The sequence below is a fragment of the Elephas maximus genome, chromosome 6 (assembly GCF_024166365.1).
Source record: "Elephas maximus indicus isolate mEleMax1 chromosome 6, mEleMax1 primary haplotype, whole genome shotgun sequence".
NCBI classification, from domain to species: domain Eukaryota; kingdom Metazoa; phylum Chordata; class Mammalia; order Proboscidea; family Elephantidae; genus Elephas; species Elephas maximus.
Genome location: NC_064824.1, coordinates 30,717,882 through 30,731,925, shown reverse-complemented (window position 1 = coordinate 30,731,925; position 14,044 = coordinate 30,717,882). Strand labels below are relative to the sequence as shown.

Genomic DNA, 14,044 nt, shown 5'->3' with positions numbered 1-14,044 from the left:
AATAGTTTAAATGTATCTACTTGGTCAGCCCCTGAAGGACCAGGACCAATATCTTAACCGATTTCTGTGATAAAGACACAACAGCCAAGCAAAGCCTGATAATTACCATCAACCACAACAACATAAACATGAGTGTCGAGGCAAGAATTAATAAAAAGCATTATAATATCATATTCCTTCATTCCCTTGCCAGATAAAATTATAAGTACAAGAAGTTCCAAAACCAAATGCATATGGGATGAGTTATTTCCTGTTTGAGATTTACATGTCATGGTTCCTCCTGCAATTACCACAAAGTTGGAGAGGTTTCAAACAAGGTTGTTTTCCTTCCAGATATATAACGTTTAATTGTAAAGTAACCATAATTCCACAGATTGAAAAGGAGAACTAATTCTACATTTTATTTAAAAAAACAGTGTCATTACATGTAATTTCAGGTCCCAAAAGAATGACTGGAAATTAATTCATATAGTCTGAAAAGGAAAAAAATCATGTAGCTCTGTTTATTTAGGCAAAGTCATCAAGGGAGCTAGAATAGTGTCCAGACCATTTCTACTACAGATAAACGTGTGGCCTATTTTTAGACTAAATTATACTGATGTTTTCCAGTGACAAAAAGAAACAGTTAGATAATTACTTAGCTTTTCTGGGTGGTGGCGGTAGTAGAAGGTGCAATAAATCATAATCAAAAGGATGTAAATGTCAGAACCCTCAAACTTGCAGCCAGCAGAGTTTCTATTAAACTTTTTTTTCACATCATTCTTCTCGAAATGATTTTTGGCAGGATTTGAGATCAAATAATTTTTTTTCCCTGCAGGATTGCTAACTGCTACTTTCATCTCTTTTCAGTCCTGCTTCCCGTTCCACTTCAATTCACTTTTGTGCTCAAAATGTAGGGCAGATACAACGCACGTGTGATTTTCACTAGAACGATGAATATTTTGCTTTAAGCCCTCCCTTGTCTTGCTTACCAAAGACACTGGCAACTTCATAAATTCATCAACCAGTAAGTCATTTTTCTCACTAGGATTCATTTTCCAACCCATTTTTCTCATTCTTTTCATAATTGTAAAATAGATACTTAAAAAGGAACCTCAGAAATATTTTTCACAAGTAGAATATTTTCAAGTTTTCCTGACTTACAGCTTCTATTCCTGTTGCTCAAGGACAAGCCCACAAAACCCAGGTTGAGAGATATGGCTTCACATTGTCCCTCTTAGACCTTTCCTATCAGGCATTTCCAATGACCATTAGATTTCATTTCTAAGTTCTCTGCCCAAAGCCCTCAAATCTACACATTTCTTTTCCTATTAAAAACGCCATACATTTTTAATTGCAAATATTAATCTATCTTATTCAGATTAACTATATTTTAAGAATCTAGTAGGCCTTGTCTTCCACTGGAACTGAGGCCTTGTCTTCAGTAGTGAATAAACGAGAAGCATTTTAAACGCCAGAGTCCTCATACGCAAACGCTTCTTACTATAAATAACTGGAATGACAACAGCATCTCTATAATAAAACCAAATCCACTGCCGTCGAGTTGATTCCGACTCATAGCGACCCTATAGGAAAGAGTAGAACTGCACCATAGATTTTCCAAGGGGCACCTGGCATCTCTATAATCTCTATAAAAAAAAAAAAAAAGGAAGCTGTAATTCCTTTACTCTTTACTCTGTCATTGACAGCTGTTATTGAGGTTACTTCCCTCTCATAAGCTCTCATCAGACACAAGTGACAGCTCTCTTTTAATTGCCTTTCATTCTTTTGAATAATGAGTTTTATTCCAGATTAATTCCTCAAAAATCACATCCTGAAGCAAGCAAATTAGTTGTAAAGTGTCTCTGCCCTCAAGGATTAGATACTAGCACACTTCTCAGAAATCATTTATTTTCCAATTCCCATTCAGGTACAATTTAGTTAACTCGAGGCTGGAAAAAAGCTTTTCTACTAAAAAGAATATCTTTTGTTTTCAGAGGGGTAAAGATGGGTTATTACACAAGAAGAAAAAAATGATTGTATCCAAGGGGAAACTCTTTGATGAAGAAAGTATTAAGTGGAATAAATTAATTCTAACATAACTACCTTACTAATTATCCATATAACTCAATTTTTTGGACTGTAAACACAAAGCTTATTACCTTTGATCAATAATGTATATACTAATAGTGTACAACATAAACTGATGATATCAGATCGTTTTTTCTCGTACAAGTTTTCACTAGTCAAATTGATGCGGGGCCACGAGAACGCTTCCCCAGCACCCCACAATTTTTCAGATAAGGTGAAGTATACGGAGTAAAACTAAAGATCATGTTGCAGTTTTTCTTAAGAAAGGATGCACTTTTATTGCATTAAAAGCCTTATGAACGCTTTCTCAATCTTCCTGGACTAAATACTACATTATGAGACTAAGATGGTGTAACATTTTTGGTCCACAGAGAAAAGAATTTTCACAAAAAATATACTGCACTGTCCACTCTTTCCACTTGATTAGGCATATTCTTTATTCCAACTTACACAAAAGGTTAAAACTGGTATTTCAAACAAAACAAATTTACTGAAATTTCCATAAAGTATATCAGAACTCTCCAGCCTTATCAACAACCATGCAAAAGTCAAAGGCTGACATTTGAAAATGTTCTCCAGGTGATGGTTAACTATTTCCATTTCTCCTTTTTGCTACAGAAAGTCCATTATTTTATAGTTATCTCTATTTTACAGGCTAAATACATATAGCCACCTTCTACATATATAGGGAAAAATTTCTAAATAACTACAAATAAATTTTCAGCCCGAACAGATTTAAAAGGAAATGAATGTTCAGTTTTCACTGATACCAAATCATCTGTTTTAAAGCCTTCTTCTACTTGCATTTTTGGAAACTAAGATATCCTAATTCTGTGATAACTACCTTCAGTACCCATAGCAAGCTTCTGAAGGTGTCATCTTCTAAATCAAAGTATAGTAGTTTTTGTTTGAATCACCAAATGTGCAATGGACCATTTATTGGAAGTGGGGGGGGGGAGGTGTGTATAACCAGTCATGGTCTTTTTTCTTTTCCCACTCATGGCTTACTAAATCAACCACAAAGATGTCTCAATTCTTTGAAAATTGATTGTTGGGATATAGGGACACGTTAGGTTTGCTCAAACTTGTATAATGTAAAATAAACCACTAACAGCAAAGTTATCACACTTTTGATAAATACTGGTGGAGGATGGGGTCCAAGGATATTTATGTATAAATGTTCAAATATGGCATGAAACAAAGATCAAGCCATAGCTGAGATTAACAGAAAAGTAAGTGAACGAAGTTACAGTATCTGAAAGAAGATAAAAGGCAAACTGAACCATTGGCTTGAATCTCAATTGTTTTATATTTTACAACACTAGACAGGAGTTAGAAGTATTAGATGCCCAACAACAGCAGTAAGTGAATTTCTAAAAGCCAAAACTTAGAGAATTTCATCACATTTATACTCTCTGCAAGTATTACTTTAATATTGTATAACTTTTCAATAACAACTTATAATTCTCCTCACGTCACATTCCCAGTTAATCATATGATCCCTAAGTTTTTCCAGAAGAGAATCACTGCTCTAAGCCTTAGGCTGAAGCAACAAGGTTTTCCCAACTTTTCATCTGTATCGTGGGATGACAAATTTTATCAGCCTCACCTAGTAAAAACCGGACAAACAAAGCACACATCTTTGACTTTACCTAATGAAAAATATTCTCCAGGAAATAGGTTATTCTACCATGTTTTTAAATAACATTTTTTGTCATGTTTTATTTTGCTGTTTTTACCTGGTTTTCCTGTGATATCTCTGCTGCAGGGAGTGGTGGAGACTCTTCACATACTGCAAGGCTCCGAACTAGCTTTAACTTTGAGCTTGACTAAAGAGAAGTATTTAAAATTAACACTACATTTCACAAATCTAGGGCATACCCAAAAGCCTCCTAGAGAGTTTCTTAATAAAAAGCTTTTGCCATGTATAAATGTGGATGAAATGCACAAGTTAAATGTATTATCAAACACCACTAAATTCCTTTGTTAAGAAGGAAAACAATTGCAGTTTTGAAAATTAGAGCAATAGCAAGAATGGGAATAATTCCAATTTCGAAACCCAAAGGATGGGGAGGAAGCTATTTTCTCTATAGATAGCGACCATCGAAGATACAAAAGCAATGCACAAAAGCGACTACGCGAGACAAAAACCCCAAATAAAACAAAAGAAGCTTTCTGCCCAAAACAAAATATGACAAAACTAAACTGAATGCAGTGCTGTATGAAAACAAGGATTCATTGAGCATGAAGGAAGACCCTTGGCATGCCAGCACACCAAAATATTTACTATACCTTAGACCTTTTTCCTGTCTGTCCAAATGACTGCAGTGGCCGCTGAATATACAACAAGAAAAATTTGTATTAAATTTTATACTGAAACAGGGAATTTGCTTCTTAAGTCATAAACCTAAACCACAGAGATACCAACTGCACGCAAAATATGGAAGGATAAGAAATCAAAGTTGGTTTCCGTCAAAGTGTATTGATTTTCCCAAAAGCACACTTGCAGATGATTCTCTAAAATCATTCTGTGGGCTGGTGTTTTTCTTTTATGTCAACAAATGGCCACAACTCCTGGGTTAATTGAGCTAAATGGAACTTCTATGGTAACTTCTTAGACAGTAGCAAAGGAAAATATACTTCTTCAGTACTTAATAACACATAACATTTTAGCCAATCTTAGAAACAAAACTACAAAACACCTAAGGAATTTTAAGTAGCTGTACTCAGAAAAGTTCTAAACTTAGTAAAAAGAATGTTTCACACGTACACTGAGTCTACTGAGCCTTTTTAGCACTGTAAGAAATATACCACTAGTTTACAGAAACAAAGAAAGCAGGGCAGAGTTCCAATACAGATAGATGTCGAGCACTGCCTAACAGATCATTGTTCAGATGACTGGGGAACCTGCTCTAGTCTGTGATACCAGGCTTTGGTTGGGGAAACTAGCTGAAGCTTCTGTGAGTCGGAGCCAGATAGGTTTTAAATACTCTATCCTTCCTCCCACCTCCTTCTAATCTACTCTCCAAACCCAAAGAGTACAGGGTCCAGGTATTTATTGTTTGTACTCATTAAAACCAGGGAGCCTATTTAGTGCTAAGCTAGTACACTTCATATAAGGATGAAAAAAGCCACCATTTCATTCTAACATTCCAAAGAAGCCCTCCTGAGAGAGCCAACAGACATGAGTCTACGGTACCCCAGGTGTCCAAAGTTCTTGAAGGGTAAGAAGCATTATATCCCTGAGATTTGGGCCTGGATTACCCAAACTACAAATTAACAACAACAAAAGGAAAATAGGGAAAAAAAAAAAAAAATAAAAAAAAAAATAAAAAATGACTTTCCACTTCTTATGGAGGAGAAAATGGTATGTGTGTACTTGTGCTGCCTAAGAGAGCTGTGGTGTATTAGCAGTCTGCTACAGCTCCTTTAATTTGTTTAAGAGGACTGCTGTCAGTAACTCACATCTAAAAACAGAAGTAAAAGAAGTCATGCTATCACAAAGTCAGGGCTTACAGGGGAAAAGAAAAGTAGAAAAAAGCAACAGATGAATATTAGCAAAAAGCACATGACTAAAACGAGTCCTAGGTGAGCAACGTGGAAAGGAATTTGTGACTTACTCCTCAGCTTACTCCTATCTGCTGCTTAAATGTCTTGCAATTCTAAGTATCAATGGTACCAAACTTTCTATTAACTTTTAAAAAAGCGATGATTACTTGACAAAGTAAAGACTGTATTAGCATACAAAAAGGTTGGATTTACATTTCTGGCTTTGTGTCACATTATTTCAGTGTAGTCTCATCTACATAAAAGTTCATACTATTTGTGCTAATTCACAAGGTTCTTGAAAAGATTCAAAGGATGAGAGAGAGCGAGAGAGAGAGCAAGAGCGAGAGCGAGAGCAAGCGAGCTCTGTAAACCCTACAGCACTATATAAATGTAACAGATTATACAGGCTAGGAACCTAGCGTGCCAGAAGGATGGTGTCCTAGTTTTGGTCACTAGTCACAATTTAAGTTACTTAGTATGTCAGATACTAACTTAAAAAAAAAATCTATAAATTGGGGATGCTGTATGCTGTCCAAATACTTTCAAATATTCGTACATGTGTATTATTTATCTCAGTTTTAATTTGTAAGGACTTTGTAAAAATGAAAGCACAGGAAAGTAAGTTTATCTTAATTTGACTTCATGTAATGAATATTTTCTGAGTTCCTGCTATACACCAGACACCGTGCCAGACACGAAAGCTATTAAAATGTATGACACATTTCCTGGTCTCAAGGATCTCAAAGTATAGGATCAGAGTTACTTAACAGCCAAACAGAACCCAAAGCCTTTAGAATCTTAGTCCAGTGCACTTTACATTACATTTACAGAAGCTTTTTGTTGAGGATCAAATACTACTTATGGTAGGCAAAATTCTAAGACGGACCCATAAGACTGTTATCTCCTCGTTATTTAATCAAACACTAATCTAGGTACTTCTGCAAAGGGAGTGTGCAGGTGTAATTAAAGTCCCAAGGCAGCTGATCTTAAAATACAGAGATTATCTGGGTGGGTCTGACCTAATCAGGCGAGCAGAAAGGCAACAGAGATATTTAAAGCATAAGAAGAAATGTATATAGCCTGTAGGAGCAGAGAGTGGCCCCTGGAGGACAGCCAGCAAGGAAACATGGGCCTCTCACCTACCACTGCAAGGAACTGAATTTTGCTAACAACCAGTATGAGCCTGGAGGCAAATTCTTCTCCAGAGTCACTAGATAGGAGGACCCAGCCCTGTGAAAACTCTGATTCCGGCCTTGTGAAACCCTAAGGAGATAATCCAGCTTCTACCAGCAGAACTTTTGACCTACAGAACTGTGAACTGGTAATTTGTTACGCAGCAATAGAAAACTAATACACTACATAAGGAGCCTATAAAGTATAAAAGTGGCATTACTCAATAAAAATCCTTAATTTAATTTCAAATGGCAAAGAACTGAAATTACGTAACATTTAACAATAGAAAATCTGCCATATACGCACGACAATAAAGCAGAGAAAAAAAAAAAAGTGAGTTCTTTTTATTAAAACAAGTAGCCTTTGTTTCATATTCTTGGTAGCCAGATTTGGCTTTAAACAGGAATGCTCACAATTTCAGATATAAATCTTTTAAAGATGGATTTTACTATATGAAAGCACAGTTTTCACTTTTAACAGAATTTCATTGTTGCAGTAAAAACTTAGCAGTTTGCTTAACAGGCCTTTAATACTCCAGAGGGATGCTAATTAGAGTTTAGAAGGTTTAGGGACAAAGGCATCTATTTATAGTTTGCATTGTTTGATACTGTAGTATCAAAACTGAGGTATACTACTGTTAAAAAAAAAAAAACAAACAAACCTTAGATTTTAACAATAAATGGTTAAGGTTTCAATTACAATAAACATAGACTGTTTTTCAATATACTGCCCTATGGACCAACCGCAAGGGCTGATGATTTCAGTACTTTGGCTTTTATTTTACAACAAAAGAACTTTAAACTGATCTACAATTAATAACAAAAGAAACAAATACCTAAATCTATAAAAAGTCAACTTAAAATCAAGAGGTGGCACATAGATTTTGTTTTCTAGTGCTTCTTTAATTATCATAATGCCTCTTTTGGTCTAATATTTTCAGTAATTTTCTTTGCCTTTCTCTGTACTGCTAAGGACACCTTAGATTTGTTTAAAGTTTCTTTAATGTAAAAGAAAAAAAGGAAAGAACTAAAGTATTGAAATTACTAACCATGAGATGCTTTTATGTACTTTTTTTAAAGAAAGAACAGTAATCTTTATGAGCTATACTGCATGTTAACATAAAAATAAATGCCAATCTAATAATCTCTCAAGAGGAAATCTGACTTATTTTAGAAAGGGGATTTTTCATCTGTAATTCTAAAAAAATTCATAATTACTATGAGCAAATTAAATTGTAATGGTTGAAACCTTTCAACTAAGGCTTTTGATATGCTTTGAAGACCTAATCAAAGGAATTAATGGTAATTACTTGAGAGAACACAACAAAGTTTTCTGAGTCAGAAGAGCTGACTCACTAAACAACAAATCAACTCCGATCAGTAATTTGTTTATGCCATTTAACCCTTTGGGCCCCAGAGCATAGGGTTAAACATCCAAAGGCCTGAGTCTTAGATCCTAAGGAAAAGTCCTTGGAGAAAGTTACACACTCTCTAGGTTGTAGTTATTCCTTACATTAAATGAAAACAAAGGATCTCCCCATCCTACTGATGAGGTCCATGAAAATCGTCTGAGAAAGCAAAAATGGCATTTAAAAGCATTCTGACATCTGTAAGATGTGGCAAGCAACTTCTTTACACATGTCACAGGGAAGTAATGCAAAAGGCAAGTTAAACAGAGTATCAAATCCTAGAAATAATTCTCAAAAGTATACGACAGAAATATTAATAAAAGACAGTAAGAGCACAGTACACAAATAGGGAACTTAACACAAATAATAAAAAATACTACTTTAAAACTTTTGGCAACATATGTTAAGGAATAGTTTTAACTTTTATTTAATTACTAGGAAAAACCTATTTTGCATGATAATAAAGGGACAAATTTCAGAACCCATAAAACTGTGCTATTGGTAATAATTACTAACAATTTTCATGGTGATTATAGTGATATTATTAATAGCATTTACCACTTGTTAGGCTCTCACTATGTACCAGATACATCACACACACCATTTTTATCTTTGTTAGACAAATGGGAAATAGTTAAGGTTATGATTTGCATGATTTTATATACAGGGAGTCTTATTCAATCCCTTAAAAAGAGACTTCTTTGCATGTTTCATTACTTAAGAAATTTTGTCACCTAGTGCCCTCACAAGCGTGGGCTTGTTCCCTGAGTTCTGGTGATAACCTTATTAGATTGGCTTGCCTTCTTGCCCTTTACCTTGCCTTTTTTTTTTTTTTTGAGTAAATGCACTGGAAATAACTTGGAGAATACAAGATGTAGTATTCTCATCTTGACTATCACAGGACTTACTACAGAAGTTGAGGTTATACTAAACACCTACTTAAACGCTTTCGGTGTATGGAAAATGCACTCATATTTATCAGAAGCTGTTCATGTACTCTGGCACACAAGGCCTAGTGGTTAACACGGCCACGCCTATTTAACAAGTATTCTGGATAACAGTGCAAAGAATGGGAATTCCAGAACACTTAATTGTGCTCATGAGGAGCCTTTACATAGATCAAGAGGCAGTTGTTCAGACAGAACAAGGGGATACTGATTGGTTTAAAGTCAGGAAAGGTGTGCGTCAGGGTTGTATTCTTTCACCATACCTATTTAATCTGTATGCTGAACAAATAATATGAGAAGCTGGACTATATGAAGAAGAATGGGGCACCAGGATTGGAGGAAGACTCATTAACAACTTGCGTTATGCAGATGACACAATCTTGCTTGCTGAAAGTGAAGAGGACTTGAAGCACTTACTAATGAAGATCAAAGACCACAGCCTTAAGTATGGATTGCACCTCAACATAAAGAAAACAAAAATCCTTACAACTGGGCCAATGAGCAACATCACGATAAATGGAGAAAAGATTGAAGTTGTCAAGGATTTCATTTTGCTTGGATCCACAATCAACAGCCATGGAAGCAGCAGTCAAGAAGTCAAAAGACGCATTGCATTGGGTAAATCTGCTGCAAAGGACCTCTTCAAAGTGTTGAAGAACAAAGATGTCATCTTGAAAACTAAGGTGCACCTGACCCAAGCCACGGTATTTTCAACTGCATCATATGCATGTGAAAGCTGGACAATGAATAAGAAAGACTGAAGAAGAACTAACACATTTGAACTGTGGTGCTGGCAAAGGTGAAGAATATTGAATACACCACGGACTGCCAAGAGAACGAACAAATCTGTCTTAGAAGACGTACAGCCGGAATGCTCCTTAGAAGGACAGTGAGACTGCGTCTTACATACTTTGGGCATGTTGTCAGGAGGGTTCAGTCTCTGGAGGAGGACACCATGCCTGGCAAAGTGCAGGGTTGGTGGAAAATAGGAACGCCCTCAACAAGGTGGACTGACACAGTGGCTACAACAATGAGCTCAAGCATAACGATTGTAAGGGCGGCGCAGGACCAGGCAGCGTCCTGTTCTGTCGTGCACAGGGTCGCTATGAGTCGGAACCGACTTGACGGCACCTAACAACAACAACAACAACTAGGGGAGGGCATTGTTTGCACTGCTCTGAAATACGTTTTTAATTGCATGTACATATACATGTATACATATCAACATCCCTAGATGAAGCACTTGTCAGGTATAATGACGTAAAATAACTGGAAAGGTGAGTTTGAACCTTTAATAAGTAAACAGAGCACAGAATCCTAAATTTTACATTTGAAATAAATGACTGAAAAGAAAAAAAAAATCAACACAAGTTTACCCTAAATTTAATCTGAAAAGTCTACCTCTGAGAAAAATCAAACACAAATGAGTTACACAGAGGAAACCAAATCAAGTGCTTTTTTCCCTTTTAAAATGTTCAAGATCAGGGACACTAACAGTCTATAACAGCAAAACAAAAGAAAAGTATTTTTCTGGATTTAGAAACCTGACCCTGTACATTTCCAATCTTCCAGAAACTTCATAATCATAGAAAGTCTAAAAAAAACTCAAGATTCTCAAAAAGAACAGTGTGTGGTAGTAGAAAAGTTACTAAGTTAACAATGCCTTGTAGAGTTAAGAGCGTTCTGGACCATAAGAACACTTCAAAACAGCTCCACCACGTGGGAAAGTTAACTTCTTGGCATTAACGCACACAGATTATTTGAATTAGTTTTAAAGTACTTTAGAGAAAAAAGTCTGTTTAAGAGTGTAATCTTGAAAGGTCTGTAAAAGATTATGCTCCAAAACTATGACGAAAAACCAACTAACATTTTTAAAGAGTAGAAAGAACCACACCAATAACAGAATTATTCATAAACGAAATGGTCAAGGGGCCCCATCTCTGCCTGGAACCTCCCCTCATCCCCCGCAGGTGACGTTCAATGTCTACTGGCCTCTCTCTAGTTCGATAAAATGATTTTTTACGTAAGTACTATCTTTAACACATAATAGAAGACCGTAAGTTTTCTTCACAGTATTAAGGAAGGTGCAACATCCCTTCATCAAAAATTTACTTTTTCTAAATAAAATACTAAGGGGATGGTTTAAAAAAAAAAAAAAAAAAAACAGCTTGGAAATAGGTGAAATGTTTGCTGTTCTTAGAAGGTAAACATTCCCCTTTTCCTAAGTCACTTTAAATAGTACTATGATGAAACAAAACAACATTAGTTATATTTATGGTGGTTGATTTTTAGAATGATAAAGAAACGGAAGTAGAGAATATTTTATTATTCTGTTAAAGTTTAACAGTTGGTTTATTCAAAATTCTCAGTAGGAAACCTAGCTTAATTGGCAAATACATCCAAATTTATGAGGAAAAATAATAGCTGATACTTAAAATGACAAACTTTAGGAAGTACTTTCTGAAACACAAAAGGGAGAGGATATTTGAAAGCTAAATATCCAGCAGAATGCTAGAAAACAGGTATTTCATAATAGGTTACTCCACATTAAATTAAAAGGTTACTTCATATTAAACTGAAATACCTGTGGTCCAGTGGCAGAATTCTCACTGTCCACGTGAGAGTCCTGGGTTTGATTCCCAGCCAACGCACTTCACGTGCAGCCACCATTGTCTGTCAGTGGAGGCTTGCGTGCTGTTATGACGCTGAGTAGTTTTCAGGAGAGCTTCCAGACGAAGACAGACAAGGAAGAAAAGCCTGGCGATCTACTTATGAAAATTAGCCATTGAAACACTATGGATCTGCACCTGATCATGGGGGTGGCATGGGACCAGCAGCATTTCATTCCATTGCTCAAGCTGTCACTGTGAGTCCGGGGCCAACTCGATGGCAGCTAACGACAATAACAGCCATCTAACCAGGCTCTTATTAACAAGACAGTCTATGCCCTGTTCATGCTGAGAACAGCTGACTTTTAGATTAAGTGAAAACATCGGTAAAAATGATCTGCTTTTATCTACTTCCGCCGTTCCTAATCACCATTACTTAAATCTCTTGTGTGCACATTATTTTGACTGTAAGCTCTTTCCAAGCACCTTTGATGGAGGTGTCTTGAACTCCTGAAAGCTCTAAGCAGACTAAACATTCTTATATAGTGTAAATTCTTAAACTTCTACAAAACGGACACAGCATTCAATGGGTTAACATGAAATGATTTCTCATTTTCTCTTTTTTCCCTCCTCCCAATCTTTCTAGTCTCCATGCTATAAAGAATGCAAGGTCGGAGACCATGCCTATTTTGGTTACTGTAGTATTCCCTTGGCACAGAGCAGGCTTTCAATAAATGTTGGAGACTGCGTGAACATCCTGTAGCACAAACTACTGGGCCATGAGTAACAGTGGTCATCAGAATGTCCTCCTACTTATTGCCAAGGGCAACTCAACACATGCGGTAGGAACCTCCACAATCCAAGTCAAACACCTGCTGATAAGCATGAACTGGAGAGTGAACACTAGGTATAGAAAATAATTTGAATCACAGATGCAAAGAGAATCTCTGCAAATCTGATTCAATCAGGACAGTGGCACACTGCCATCACTGAGTGTGACTGATTACAGGGATGGCAACATTTTTTGTTGTTGTTTAAAAAAGTTACTGCAAATGACTAGGAAAAAACCAAATACGTTATTCCTCCAAATTTCTTAGATAATTACTACTTGACTACACTTAATCAGCAGGGCCAAAATACTTTTTTACAGCTGTAGGAGGTGCTGTCATTTTCTAACACAATGTCTGACATCTAACAGGCAGTAAACAAAGTTTCTGATGAAATGGAGTGAGATACCCTTTAAAAGAGCCTTCTTTATCTGTCAAAAATAAAATAAAATAAAACTAATTTTTGGCATGTAACCCTGAAGGTAGAAAGGATAGAATCTTTTCTGTGAAAACAGAATTCTTCATTCATAATAAACACTAAATGAAAACATTAATGTTGAAGACAGTATTTTATGAGGAATGTGCTTCTTAGTTCAATCAGATACACGAGACCAAATGGGCAGCTCCTGTCCAAAAGCAGAATGAAAAGGTAGGAAGGGGCAGGAACTGGTTGAACGGACACGGAATCTGCGGTAGAAAAGGGGAGTGTGCTTCACATCGTAGGGATTGCAACCTGTATCACAAAACCATATGTGTATAAATTTTTGAATGACAAATTAAATTGAGCTGTAAACTTTCACCTAAAGCACAATTAAAAAAACATGCATGAATAAAGAGTATTTTAGGACAGCTTTTTGTGGTAGATTAAAGGTGGCTATGAAATTCTTCCCCACTGAGAGGTGAGGTTAATTCCTCTTTCCTTCAGTCTGGGGTGACCTTATTGATCTGCCTGATCAAACAAGACAGTGGAAATAAGAGTCTAGGACTTCCAAGGCTAGGTCCTGGCTCTCTCGGAATATTCTTTCTGGGGGCCCTCAGGTGCCAAGTATGAACTCTGATCACTCTGGACCCACCATTCCGGAGGGACTGTGAGTAGGTGCTCCCAGTTCCAGATGAGCCCAGTATTCTGCCCATTCCTACCAAGCGACCAGACATGTGAGTGCAGCAGTCCTGGACCCTCTAAATATCACCGAGGGACTACTTTTGATGCTGTGTGGAATAGAAGATGCAACTCTCTCAAGCCCTGACCCACACAAAATGGTAAGATTAAAAAAATACATATATACACATACATATGTATACAGTTTTAAAATTGTTAGCCCTTTGTTTTGAGGTAATTTGTTATATAGCAATGGATAAGTAAAAAACATAAAAGAAATGAATACTAGAAGTACTATTTTTACTTATCTTAAATCTACAGGCCAACTCATCAATTTCCATCTACACCTGGAATTAAAAGCC

General features: G+C 36.4%; 1 protein-coding gene across 10 annotated transcripts in view; it reads right to left on the bottom strand.

Annotated features, from left to right (window-relative positions):
- Positions 1-14,044, bottom strand: part of R3HDM1 (R3H domain containing 1) — a 191,825-nt gene that overhangs the window by 91,196 nt on the left and 86,585 nt on the right. For 8 of the 10 annotated variants that reach the window (XM_049889247.1, XM_049889236.1, XM_049889239.1 and 5 more), the window contains exons 4-5: positions 4,363-4,404; positions 3,810-3,899 (exon numbers count right to left, since the gene is read on the bottom strand). The exons of the other annotated variants lie outside the window; for them this stretch is intronic. In XM_049889247.1, coding sequence (XP_049745204.1) covers positions 3,810-3,899; positions 4,363-4,404 — 132 coding nt within the window. The remainder of the gene's footprint in view (positions 1-3,809; positions 3,900-4,362; positions 4,405-14,044) is intronic. 10 annotated transcript variants of the gene reach the window in all.